Below are 14,653 nucleotides of genomic sequence, written 5' to 3'. Positions count from 1 at the left end.
AGCGTGTCAGCCAAACCTTCATCAGTAAAGCTACTGCTGTGTATCAACTGTTAACGTACAACTAACACTGCCAGAAGAATAAATACGAGGCAAAAACAACTAGTACTGAATACAAGTTTGAGACCGAAGAGTAAAGTGGACATTACGGTTTTCAACGTTTACCCCCGTGAACTTGTTTTCTCTCACGAAAAGCTCCACCGTTTCTCATAAGAAGTCTTCGCTCTGTATTTTATCCTCAAGATGTTTCGTTTCTTCAAGATTAGATGCTATTAGTTTTTTAGAAGAGTTTTCTTTCCTGTTGTCTTCCAGACAAATTTGTCATAACATCTTTTCTTCCCATGATGACGTTTCTTAGTTTTCCAGAGGAGATTTAGTTTTTTTCCACGAAAAGGCTAATTTATTCATTTAGATGGAGAAGTTATTTCTATGTTTTTCTTGAAGAAGTTATTATTCCATGATGAGTTACGGGAGTCTGGAGGACACCTCAGGACAATTTCAGCGAGGACAATGTAATTACGAGCTACAAGCTCTTTTTCAGGCGAGCGTAAGGGTGGGCTACGGGGGAGAACGAATGATACCCGCCCAACACACCACCACAATAGAAAAGTAGCTGGATGCTCAGTGCGGCTGGCTACCTTGTTGGACGGCCCAGGTTCGATTCCTGGTTTCGCCAGGAACTTTCCGTTGGTGCACTCAGCCTCGTGAAGCAAACTGATGAGCTACTTAACAGAGACGCAGAGGTTTCAGTTCACTCGTGGTCTATGGTAGCGTCTTTGATTAATAGTCAAAACGTCCTCGGTCCTGGGTTGGAAACCTACCAACCCTTAAATTTTTATTAATAGTCAGCACTGGCTGCGGAAGACTTCCGACATAGGAAATCACACTCATTCGGCCAACGACCTTGGCAAAGAGGACGGAAGAGCAGACAGACATTCAGGACACTCTCTTGTCTTTGGAGTTGGAAATTGCTCCTAAAGGTGGAAGAATCAGCAATTATCAACGGCATGAGAACATAGAAGGCAATGGAAACCACTGCAGTAAAGACATTTAACATGTATCCACAGAACGTGTGGCCTGTAAGTGAAAAAGGGGTAAGCTTTAGGAAGATACGGGAGACGGGGAATGTACAATACATATGAGTACAAGAGGCAAGACCGAATAATAAGAGTGGGCGACCAAGTACGATGTGCTCAGATTAAAAAGGGTGTAAGACAGGGATGTAGTATTTCGCTCCAACTGTTCAATCTGTACATCGAAGAATCAATTATGGAAATAAAACAAAGGTTCAAGAGTGAAATCAAAGTTCAACGTGAAAAGATATCAGTGATAAGATTCGCTGATCCCATTGCGATACTGAATGAAACTGAATAATTACTGGATCTGCTGAATGGAATGAACAGTCTAATGAGTACTCAACATGGATTGTGACTAAATCGAAGAAAGATGAAAGTAATTAGGAGTAGCAGAAATGAGACCAGTGAGAAACTTACTATCATGATTGATGGTCACGAAGTAGATGACGTTAAGGATTTCTGCTACCCAGGCAGCAAAATAACCAATGACGGACGGAAGAAGGAGGACAACAAAAACAGACTAGCGCTGGCAAAAATGGCTTTCCTGGCCAAGAAAAGCCTACTAGTATTAAACATAGGCCTTGCTTTGAGGAAGAAATTCCTGAGAATGTACGTTTGGAGCACAGCATTGTATGGGTGTGAAACATGGAGTGTTGGAAAACCAAAATAGAAGAGAATTGAATCATATGAGATGTGGCGCTACAGACGAATGTTGAAAATTAGGTGGACTGATACGGTAAGGAGCGAGGAGGTCCTGCGCAGAATCGGAGAGAGTAGGGATATGTTGAAAACACTGACAAGGCGAAGGGACAGGATTGTAGGACGTCTGTTAAAACGTCAGGGAATAACTCCCGTGGTACGAGAAGAAGCTGTAGAAGGCAAAGACTGTAGAGGTAGACAGAGATCGAAATACATCCAGCAGGTAATTCAGGGTGCAGGTTGCAAGTGCTACTCTCAGATGAAGAGATTCGTACAGGTGAAACATTCGTGGCGGGTCAGAAAAATGATGATTCAAAAAAGAAAAAAAAAAGGAGGCTGCAGTTCACGAAAACTGACAATGGCCGGGAGAGTGCTGTGCCGATCCCACGCCCCTTCATACCGACAGTGGCAAAACGTGACACGGCGATCGGTCGGTACCGATTGGACCACAGTTTAATCTTATTTTTGTCAACAGCAAATATCGTAAGTAAATGGAACGCCTTTCGTACCAAGTGGGAAACACAGCGCATGCCGTCGATATGTGTACCATTCTGCAGATATTTTCAGCACAATACGGATATAAACATTAAAGAGAGCAAGAAATCAATCGAAATACAATTACTCTGTTAGGAACTACTGCAGACTACAGTCCACTTGCATCAGAATACTCAGAAAATACTCCCTGACGACCTACGAAATTTGTAAATCACTTTACAGTCGATGAAAGATATTACTTAACATTCGCGCCATCATATGTTTTGCTCTTTGTTGTTACAGTAACGTACAGGTTGAGGGGAAAAATTATTTCACTGTGTGTGCTATTATCTCCCGTACCTCATCCTTGCAATTGTAATACAATAAAACACTTTTGCATGCGTATTGATAACTTTTACTACCAAGTTTTAACATTCAAACATTCTATATACATTGGAATCATACATGAGTCTGAAACTACCTAAATTTTACAATTATCGCGTATTTCTTTGGTGGTAATAAGCTCTTTGGTTTCAATACACCAGAATACACTGATGAACATATGTAACAATATAACACTAGAAAATTGCGGTAGAATTCTAAACCTACATTTGGTGCAATAAAATTTAGGGAAACAAAGGCAAAAATGTTATTACTTGAGCAATAGACTGAGGTGACAGAAGTCGTGGGAAACCTTCTAAAATCGTGTAGGACCTTCTTTAGTCCGATGTAGTGCAGCAAGTCGATATGTCATGGACTCAACAAGTCGTTGGACGTCTCCTGCAGAGGTATTGAGCAGTGCTGCAGCTGTTGCCGCCCATATTTGCTAAAGTGTTACCGGTGAAGGATTTTGTGCACGAACTGACCTCTCGATTATGTCCCATAAATATTCAATGGGATTCATGTCGAGCGATCTCTGTGGCCAAATCACCAGCTCGAACTGACCAGAATGTTCTTCAAACCAATCGCAAACACTTGTGGAACAGTGATATGGCACAATGTAATCCATAAAAATTCTATCACTGTTTGGGAACATGATGTCCACAAATAGCTACTAACGGTCTCCAAGTAGCAGAATATAACCTTTTCCGGTCAACGATCGGTTCATTGGACTAAAGGACCACGTAACACAGCCCACACCTTTAACGAGCCAACGCCAGCTTGCACGATACCTGGTTGACAACCTGGGTAAATGGTTTCGTGGAGCCTTTGCCACACTCAGACGCTACCATCACCTCTTACCAACAGAAATCGAAATTCAGGGAACCAGGTCACGGTTTTCGAGTCGTCTAGGGTCTAACCGATATGGTAAAGACCCCAAGAGAGACTCTGCAGGTGATGCCGTGCTGTCGTGCTGCTAACAAAGGTGCTCGCGCCGGTCGTCAGCTGCCATACCCCATTAATGCCAAATTTTGCAACACTATCCTAACGGGTACATTCGTCGTACGACCCACATTGATTTCTGCAGTTATTTCACGCTGTGCTACTTGTCTGTCAGCACTGATACCTCTACGCAAACGGGGCTGCTCTCCGTCGTTCAGCGAAGACCGTCGGCCACAGCGTTATTCGTGGTGAGAAGTAATGTCTGAAATTCGTTATTCGCGGTACTCTCTTGACACTTTGGACTTCGGAATCTCCATCTACTACCTCTTAATTCCAGTCGTGCTTATATAACCACGTCCGAAACCTTTTCACATGGATCACCTGAGTACAAATGACAGCTCCATCAATGCACTGCCCTTTTATATCTCTTGCAAGCGATACTACTGCCATCTATGTATTTGCACATCGTTATCCCATTACTTTTCGCACCTCAGTGTATGTTAAAAACGTGTGGAGTACCGTCCTGTTGGTAGGTGAAGTTGGTACGTTGCTACGGTATAACCTGTTTTGTATCATGCCCAGATGCACGTAACCAGTAACAAGTTGACAGATGAAGAAATATGGGCTACAAACCTTAAACTGTGGGTCTGTACAGAATACACTAAATTTTGGTGAAATGTGAAGGTACTTTGCTATAGCGCAGGGATTTTCTGCGTTCCAGACACGAACACAATCTGTCACCACACCATTCTAAAATGACGTTGTTTCATCAGCAAGGAAATGTTTCTCACCAAGTCCATTATCTACCAATTTCATGTGTAGTCTTCTATAATACTCCGATGTCAGAGCTTGCAGCAATTGCAAGTAACAAACGTTTCGTTCGTATTATGTTGGTGCACAAGTTGCTAGCGTTTTTGTTTTGCATGTTGATATTCCGGTTGTTACCGGTTTATTCATCGATTGTCTTTTATTTGTAGTCTACTGTTGTTGTTTGAGTTTACGTACTATCGCTTTGTCATTTGCTGACAGTGAGTGCAGTTGCTGAACTAGAAAATGGAGTGACAAATGCAGAAATTGGATCATTTCCGACTTATTTTCCGTTTGCTTAGCTGGGTGGTAATATGCTTGCCTCCCGTGCAGTGGGCCCGGGTTCGATTCCCGGACGGGTTGGAGATTTTCTCCGCTCGTGGACTGAGTGTTGCGTTATCCTCATCATCATTTCATCCTCATCACCGGCGCACAAGTCGCCTAATGTGGCGTCGACTGAAATAAGACTTGCACTTGGCGGCCGAACTTCCCCGGACGGGGCCTTCCGGCCGACGACGGAATAAGCTCACTTCCATTTCTTCCGTATTCTTCCGGTTGAGTTCAATAGAGGGCTGGGGCGGAGGCAGCCAAAAACATTTGCATTCTGTATGGGGATAATGCCATTGGACAGAGCACGGCAAGAAAATGGTTTTCTCGTTTTAAGGAGGCTCGTTTTGACATTAATAACCCACCATGTTCAGGAAGATTTTCGCGGTTTGATGAAAATCGTTTAAACATTTGTTAATCTACAATGATGGACGTCGTTGTACTCGAGAATTGGCAAGTGTGTTTTGAACTGGTCATTCCACACTCGTGCGAAATTTGCTTGCAAATGGGGAGCTTCAAAAGTTGAGTGCATGGCTACAGCTTGCTCTAACAATAAGCCAAAATCACACAAATCAGCGTGTGGCTATATGGGCATCTCTGCTTGCTCGTCATCAATTGGCTCGTGAACAACAGCGCCCATTCCTATCTCGTACCGTCACTGGTGACAAGAAATGGTGTCTTTAAGCTAACGTAAGAAAGAGAAAGGAACAACTGAGCCCAAACAATGCAGCAACTTGCCGTACAAAGACCTGTGCACATCCACAAAGAGGTAATGTTAGGCATCTGGTGCAGCAGCGGCAGTATGGTGTACTACGGATTGCTACACCAGGGTGTAATCATCAATGCGGACATTTATTGTCAACAACTGAGACATCTTGCAGACGCAATCCAAAAACAACGACCAGGAAGACTGCGTGAACAGATGCTACTCCACGATAACGCCCGCACGCATTCTGCTAGACTGACAAAAAACACTACACGGGAGTTGGGTTGGGAAGTCATTCCCCTCCCACCTTTTTCGCCTGATTTAGCTCCCTTAGATTTTCTCCTTTCCCTCTCTCTATCGAAAAACCTTCAAGAAACTTCCATTACGGATGAATATGTGCTCCGAACATGTCTCGACGAGTTCTTCGCCTCAAAATCAAGTAATCTTTTTCGGTCGCGGAATCGAATAATTATCCCAGCGTTGGCAAACTGTTGTAAACAGTGAAGGAGCATATATTATTGGTGATAAAGTCCCTGTTATGTGTGTCTGTTGTGTTTATTAAACTTATGAAAAAACGCTACGCCTTTACGCACCAGTCCAGAAGAGTGTTCACCTCTCCGCTCACTCTGTCCGTTGACTTCCGCATGCGACGTACAAAAGTTACCAGCATACGATCAGATTTGCTTTCGGTCTCTCTCACAGAATTGTAAACATTACCTACCTACACCACATGTAATTGACACGTGCTTTTTGTGAAACCTCGTTTGAACGGTCTGTCATTGCTTTAATCGATTGATACGAATGACTTTCGGACATGACGTAAGATTACTTGGCGTCTGCGTCAAATTTATTGTCTGCTGTGCTTTACACTCTAGAGAAAGAAAAGCGAAAACTGCTGCAACAAAACGATTTTTCTGCATTATTGTCCGGAAAATACAGACAAGATTTATTAGTGAAACCGCTTCAGCCATTTGTAATAACCTTAAACACTACATGCATGTATTAGGTGTGATCCATGTCGACCCTTTGTAGCTTATGTGTGTAAACCTAATGCAAACAGCGGTACATTAACGAAAAACATAAGTGTGTAACAGGGAGAGAGACCAATGCTGAATTGCGATAGTCACCGACAGCAAGGGCAACTCGATCGACGGCGTCCTGAATCATCTCTATACGTATCAACCGCTGCTTGACAAGCAGATTTATCATATCCCGCACTTCAGCGTGGTGTGGCCTTACATGTCGCAGGTTGTCAACACCTGCTGCAAGATAAGCACAACGCCGTGTCACAAGCCCAGGCCTTTGGTGGCGATTGTCGCAGATTGCGATTATCTGCCATAGTAATTACGTCACTGTACACGCCCGACACGTATATAAGAGCACATGTCTGAGTCTGTGGTACGTTCTCCGGCCGCAACACTGCAGCAATGGCAGGTAAGGCGCAGTTTACGCATTCGTAAGCCATGTGGCCTTCTAATTTGGTATTTCAGGCGGTTGTAAACAGACGGACTTCTGTTCAGAAGTGTATTAATTGGACATTATAAACATCGATGTTATTTTTGTGGCCTTCAGTCCAAGGATTGGTATGATACAGCTCTCTGTTCTACTCTATCTCTTGCAAGCCTCTTCATCTATGAACAACTACCGCATCCTACATCCTGCATACTATATTCATCTACTGGCCTCCATCTACGATTTTACATCCCCTCCCCACATTTCCCCAATACAGAACTGATGGTCCCTCGATGTCTCAGAATGTCTCCCATCAACCGCTCCCTTCTATTAGCCACGTTATGCCACAAATATCTTGTCTCCACAATTATGTTCAGTACCTACTCATTAGTTATACGGTCTACCGATCTAATCTTCAACATTGTTCTGTAGCACCATATTTCAAAAGCCTCTATTCACTTCTTGTGTAAACTATTCATCGTCCTTGCTTCACTTCCGTACTTGACTACACTTCAAAGACCTTTAGAAAAGACTTCCTAAACACCTAAATCTATATTCGATTTTAACATATTTCTATTCTTCAAAAACGCTTTTCCTGCCATTGCTAGCCTACATTTTATATCGCCTCTACTTCGGTCGTCATGAGTTATTTTTCTGCCCAAATATCAAACCTGATCTACTACTTTCTGTGTCTCGCTCCGTAATCTAATTCCCTCAACATCACCTGATTTAATTCGTCTACATTCCATTATCTGTGTTTTGGTTTTGTTGATGCGCATCGATATAACGTATAAAGTAAATTTTCAGTTCTTGATTGTGACCATTACGCTTATCTTCTAAAAAATTTCATTGGTACGCTACTTCAAAACCATCCACAGATACATTCTAAAACAAAAAGAAAAAACGATGCACCACAAAAGAATTCCCCAAATGGAACGAAAATCGGTAGATATGATGTACATATACAGACAAACAATTGATTACCATTTCATAAAACCAGGATGACTTATTCAAGAGAATGAGCTCCACAAACCTACCAAGTCAGTAACGCGCTGGATCATATCTGTCCCGTATGCAAGCAGTTATTCGGCTTGGCACTGCTTGACAGAGTTGTTAGATGTCCTGCTGAGGCTTATCGTGCCAGATTCTGTCCAATTGGTGAGTTAGATCGTCAGAATTCCAAGATGATTGTAGAGCCCTGCGCATAACGCTAAAAGAAACGCCACTCCAGATCATCACTCCTGTTTATCAGGCCGTATGGAGGGTGACGGGTTGGAATCCCACCGTTGTCCGGGGCGTCTCCAGACACGTCTTTGGCCTGGAATCTCTGTGCCTGGAGTGTCATTGTCTTAACTGATAATTCCCGCTTAGAACTGAGTCTCGATGATCTTAGGGCATTTGTGTTGTGTAAATTTGACGTATTCTAAGAATAGAACAGGCCCAAACATGAAGCCATGGATTTCTACACAAGTGTTCATTATACCTTTTTTGGTCCTTATTCTCACGGACCAACAATTCGTTTCCCTTGTTGATAATTCCATACCTCGTATCCTCGACACAGCGAGAGCTGTCAAAGAATGAATACAATTGCATTCCTTTTACGGAAGAATAAATGCTTGACAATGCTGAGTAAATCATTCAATCAACAATCATAGTGCATTCACCATCATCACTGTATCGGTTCCTTTCTTCGGATGTCTCCAAATAATCTTGAAATGCTATTAATATAAGTGAGCTAAAATCAGAAAATGGCGAGTTACCTTCATTGTCATCATTACCATCTGGTTCTTGGAGTAAGCCTTCGATTCTGATCTGATCTACACTCCAGCTTTAATTCGGTCTTCCCAATAGCGCCCAACTTTTGGTCAGTATTCTTTAGTTTGCTTTCTTAGACACTCGTAACCAGTTTTAAGACTATGGTTATATATATTTTGGGTATACTAATTTGGATTGTTTTTAGTTATTGAGAAGATCTTCATTTTTCATTTCTTCATTTTCATCTGATCAACTCTTCAAGGATCTGCAATGTGACCATTTATATTAATGAAAGACGGTGATGTAGTAGAAGCTGCTGATATTTTTCCGAACCCTTTTAATTATGACGTTCCCAAGTACCGACATGGCCAACGGCCTTGCCGCAGTGGTAATACCGGTTTCCGTCAGATCACCGAAGTTAAGCGCTGTCGGGATGGGCTAGCACTTGGATGGGTGACCATCCGGTCTGCCGAGTGCTGTTGGCAAGCGTGGTGCCCTTGTGAGGCAAACTGAGGAGCTCCTTGATTGAGAAGTTGCGGCTCTGGTCTCGGAAACAGACATACGGCCGGGAGAGCGGTGTGCTGGCCACATGCCCCTCCGTATCCGCTTCCAGTGATGCCTGTGGGCTGAGGATGACACGGCGGCCGGTCGGTACCTTTGGGCCTTCGTGTCCTGTGCCATGATATATTTCACCCCAAAGAAAGTATTACGAAAAAGCAACACTAGCTTGATTACCTTTCTACATTTACAACTATACTCCACAAGCCACCACCGTTGTGTCCCCAATTTCCCGTTCCAGTTGTGAGTATTTTGTGGAAAGGACGGTTGTTATTAAGCCTCTGTGTCGGCCCGAATCTCTCTAATTTTGTCTTCGTGGTTCCTTCGCGAGGTATACCTAGGAGTAAGCAATATATTTGATGACTCTTCTAGGAATGTACACTCTCGGAAATTTCACAACGAACCACATCGTGATGCATAACGCCTCTCTGCATCGTGATGCATAACGCCTCTCTGCCATTGGTGTCGTTTGACACCTCTGTGATTCTTTCGTGACTTCTAAACGAACGTGTGACGAATCGCGTAGCTCTCCTTTGGTTCTTCTCTATTTCTTCTATCTGTCCTGTCTGTTACAAGTCCAACACTCACGATAAATACTCGAGAAATGGTCGGAGTTTGTTGATGGACTACATTTCCTGAGAATTCTTCGAATGAATCTCAGTCTGGCATCTGCCTTACTCCGCTGAATTTTATGTGGTTGCTCCATTTCAAATCGCTTCGCTCGTACTCCAAGTTATTTTATGGAAGTGACTGATTGTTCTACAGTTTTGTAATCATACAATGAAGAATCTTTCTGTCTATGTTTTCGCACTAAGTTACATTTGTGAGTGAGGTCAACTGCCACTACTAGCAACAAGCGTCGATCCTCCGCAGGTCTTTGTGCACTTCGCTACAGCTGGCCCCGTAGCGATTTCTCTGATACGACGTCATCATCCGCGAAAAGCCTCTTGGAATTTCCGACGTTATCTTCTAGGTTATTTATATACAGGGTGATCACAAAGTCTTGCCCTGATTATAACAATTTATTACAAAATAACCGTTTGACATAATAATTTACATTTGATGCCGTTACATAGGTTAGTGTTACTAGGTTTTTTTATTTTTATTTTAAGACCAGTTATGTTAGTAAACCTCAACGTCTGCTCCCTTGGGAGCTCGGAGAATGTCGAGGCGGTATTCCAGTTCGCGTCAGGTGTTTTGTAAAATGTGTTCTGTCACAGTACCCACAGCAGCTTGCATCCTAGACCTCAGTTCATCGACATCAGCAACTGGTGTGACGAAGACTCTGTCCTTGATATAGCCCCAGAAAAAAAAAGTCAAGGGCCGTAATGTCTGGAGAGTGGAGTAATGACCGGATCAGTAGATTGGAAGGCACGGTCCAACACCCTGGCCACCTCGCTCTCCAGACATTGCGCCCCTTGACTTTTTTTCTGGGGCTATATCAAGGACAGAATCGACTATGTTGCCTACCCTAACGTTCCCATACAGTCTAACATCGGATTACTGTCACATATGAATGTCCTACGGATCTGGGTATTAGACGATTCGACCAGCGAGCCAAATGGTTGCCAAAACAAGGCCTCTATGAAACTCTGTCAAATGCTGGTAATGGTGTCTCACCTGGGTGTGCGACATCTCTGTGTCCTTTACAGTAATCGCTATCTGACGCTGTTCACACCCCTTCTATACCCTACCAGATCTGGCAATAACGCTAAATCCGAAAAACACTAATACATTCTGGCGGCCGTTCTGCTGTGACAACAAATTGCTACTTTACTCATTTCAATTAATTGTATATAATAATGATAATCGGGCTACGCCAGGATCTTCACCTGAATAAAGCCCGGTCACCTGGTGCGTGCAAGTGTTCTTAATTGACGCCACTTCTGGGACTTGAGTGTCGGTGAGGATGAAATGATGATAAACTCTACACAACACCCAGTCCCCGAGTGGAGAAAATATCCGACCCAGCCGGGAATCGAACCCAGCCCCCCACGTGTTTTTCCGCCAAGCAACCACTCAGCTAAGAAATAAATGAATTGGATGATATCAGGGATGATGATTCCAGCAAAGTATATCAGTCACAAATGTTGCCCCCGAGCCACTTAAATGATTCTTTGTTATGTCTGAAACGTCAACAAAGCATAAATGATAGAAGAGACACAGAAACTTCGAAGAACAACAGAGGTTTTCATGACGCTGTTTTGATAGCAGAGTAGTTCCGTAAGAGATATTGCTAAAAAGCGTTATGGACCATCTTCTTTCATGTTCATACCCCTTTCTTCTCCTACCCGGTAAAAAATCAATTAATCTATAAAGCAATTTCATATTATATGACGTAGCTACAGTTTGTATCATCCTCCCGCTCTTGTCACTTTATAAATTATTATTTGCATTGACTATTTCGTCAACCCGTTTCTGTAAAGCTACTTTCACAGACGTTGTGGGGAATAAAGTCTGTTCTCTTACTACTTTTCCTTGTCTGACCACGCTAGAGGACACTGCGGTACATTAACAATACACACTCGTGGCGGTGCATCACATTGATCATATCGCTAAATTGCCTCAATATGAAGCCGTAGTTGCCTCGAAATCGATAGCAAAAGAAAACAGTAAACATGAGAAAAATAGTTAGAGAATAGCCTAAAGGCTCTCCAAACAAAATATTTCGCAACCAACGTCCCCAGTTTCCAGCAACAATATTAGTTCTATAGTTATCTTGACAGCTGCATAAGGTAAAAACCTAAATTAGTTTCAGTCAATTATCTTTGCTAACAGTGGGAAATCCTTCCACAGGAAATGTGCTGCTCGCCGTGCTGTCCGTTGCTGCGCTGCTGACGTCCGCTCATGGGACGAATCTCTCGCTCAAAAAGCAAGTACGTCACCATTACAGTTTCAACACTGTGTCCCGTTTATGAGACCTTCCTGCTACGAAACAAGCTTTTGTAATGTTAATGTAAAATTGCTGTTTTCAGGCACCACAGCACAAAATAAAGAGTTATAATCACTAGATTTTCACGTGGATGGTAAGAACAGTTGTTTCGTTCCAGGTGAAGCGCAACTACCCGGCTTGTTCAGTCCCGTCTGATCCCTTCGGGAACCCTACCGACTGCACAACGTACTACCAATGCATTGGGGATGGCATCGTCCTAGTGCGGCCGTGCCCATCTGGACTCCACTTCAACCGCAAAACCGCCCAGTGCGATTACCCAGAGAATGCTAAGTGTGAAGTATCCTCTTCTTCTGACGGAGCGGGCACATCAGCCAACAATGAGACACCCAGTGGATCTTCTTCTTTACCTGAATGTCCTTACCCTGCTGATCCAAATGTTGTTGTCCATTTTCCCAATCCTGAGGACTGCAGCAGCTTCTATAAGTGTGGTCTCGATGGAAAACCGGTGTTGATCCCCTGCCCAGCAGGTCTCGAGTGGAATGACGAAGCAGACGCCTGCGACTACCCCGAATCTGCTGGCTGCAGCGTCTCTTCTGGTGGCAGTGTCAGTGGGGGCAAACCAGCCGGTAACTCTAACACTCCTCCACCTGAATGTCCCTTCCCCGCCGATCCAGTGAATGTTGTACAGTTTCCCAACCCTGACAACTGCAGCACCTTCTACAAGTGTAGCCTCGAAGGAGAACCTGTCCTGATCGCGTGTCCAGAAGGCCTCGAGTACAATGCTGAGGCTCAGGTGTGTGACTACCCTGCATCTGCTGGCTGCAGCGTCTCTTCTGGTAAAAGAGGCAGCGCAAGCAAACTAACTAGGTCCAATACCCCTCCACCTGAATGCCCCTTCCCCGCCGATCCAGTAAATGTTGTACAGTTTCCCAACCCTGACAACTGCAGCACCTTCTACAAGTGTAGCCTCGAAGGAGAACCTGTCCTGATCGCGTGTCCAGAAGGCCTCGAGTACAATGCTGAGGCTCAGGTGTGTGACTACCCTGCATCTGCTGGCTGCAGCGTCTCTTCTGGTAAAAGTGGCAGCGCAAGCAAACTAACCTGGTCAAATACCCCTCCACCTGAATGCCCCTTCCCCGCCGATCCAGTAAATGTTGTACAGTTTCCCAATCCTGACAACTGCAGCACCTTCTACAAGTGCAGCCTCGAAGGAGAACCTGTCCTGATCGCATGTCCAGAAGGACTCGAGTACAACGCTGAGGCTCAAGTGTGTGACTACCCTGCATCTGCTGGCTGCAGCGTTTCTTCTGGTAACAGTGGCAGCGCAAGCAAACCAGCTGGGACATCAAACACTCCTCCACCTGAATGTCCGTTCCCCGCTGACCCTAATGTTGTAGTCCATTTCCCCAACCCCGATGATTGCAGCTCCTTCTACAAGTGCGGCCTCGATGGAATACCCGTGCTGATCCCCTGCCCAGATGGCCTCGAGTGGAATGACGAAAAAGGATATTGTGACTACCCCGAATCTGCTGGCTGCAGCGTCTCTTCTGATAACAGTGGTAGCGTGGGCAAACCAGCCGGAAACTCGAACACTCCGCCACCTGAATGTCCCTCTCCTGCCGATCCAGAAAATGTCGTGCAGTTTCCAAACCCTGATGACTGCAGTACCTTCTACAAGTGCGACCTCGATGGAAATGCAGTGCTGCAAGATTGCCCACCTGGCCTCGAATACAATGCTGAGGCTCAGGTGTGCGACTACCGCGACTCTGCTGGCTGCTCTGTCGCCAAAAAATGAATCTGTAAAAGCTGTTATGTTCTGTGATACCACATGCTGACTTTTCTTCGGGTACTATTTTATGAATAAAAGAAATTGTTTGACGCATACAGTGGCTTTTCATTGATGAAAATTATGTTATATTGTTTTTACTCACGAGCGTGTACCAGATTTAGTACTATTCTGGGAGAAAAATAGAGCTCCTTCCATAACGTTATTTCTAGGCAGTTTAGACTAGCACAATTTGTTAGGCTTTTTTGTTAAAGGGACAAGACATTTTCTAGGTGACGTACGTCGTCGTGGTAGACAGGGTTGAGGCAAAAGGCTCTACTTCGGTAAGTTAGATTCAATGATCGAGGTTTCATTCCCGATGTACCTTCTCTATGGTTTCCGCAGATCCGCGGATGAATAGGGCCCATTTTGTTCTCTGCCTTCGTTTATTTGTTTTATTTTTTTAATTTATAAGTTCATTATAAAATTGTCGCACGAGCCGAGACAGTTTCATCACATTCTAAATAATAAGATAATACACTGATTGACGCTAATAATAACGATTAATAATAATAATTGAGTGTGTAAGATGTTAACATTAAAATTGGGAATGATGAACAGAGAAAACAAATGTCAGGATCTATGCACACACCACTCTGGAATTATTTGGAAAAAAGATGCCAAACTGAAATGAGAATAGATGCGGTAGGGTACAACAGACGTAAGGTCTCGTTACAAAAGCAACATATTCTTCATGCAATCACTTTGGATAGCGATTACATTTAATACTATATGAGGAATTCCTATAGAGAAGAAATGTG

At 43.8% G+C, this 14,653-nt stretch overlaps 1 protein-coding gene and 1 pseudogene across 1 annotated transcript; both read left to right on the top strand.

Moving 5' to 3' along the window:
* Positions 1-6,825: 6,825 nt before the first annotated feature.
* On the top strand, positions 6,826-13,951 carry LOC124606913 (chondroitin proteoglycan 2-like). Its single transcript, XM_047139017.1, has 3 exons — positions 6,826-6,843; positions 11,971-12,050; positions 12,225-13,951. The coding sequence occupies exons 1-3, from the start codon at positions 6,837-6,839 to the stop codon at positions 13,860-13,862; spliced, it is 1,725 nt and encodes a 574-aa protein (XP_046994973.1). The 5' UTR covers positions 6,826-6,836; the 3' UTR covers positions 13,863-13,951.
* On the top strand, positions 8,984-9,101 carry LOC124608103 (annotated as a pseudogene).
* Positions 13,952-14,653: the final 702 nt, after the last annotated feature.

This window comes from Schistocerca americana, chromosome 3, assembly GCF_021461395.2.
Source record: "Schistocerca americana isolate TAMUIC-IGC-003095 chromosome 3, iqSchAmer2.1, whole genome shotgun sequence".
Lineage (NCBI taxonomy): Eukaryota > Metazoa > Arthropoda > Insecta > Orthoptera > Acrididae > Schistocerca > Schistocerca americana.
Note: the sequence above shows the minus strand (reverse complement) of the source record. Positions and strands in the feature narration are given on the sequence as shown.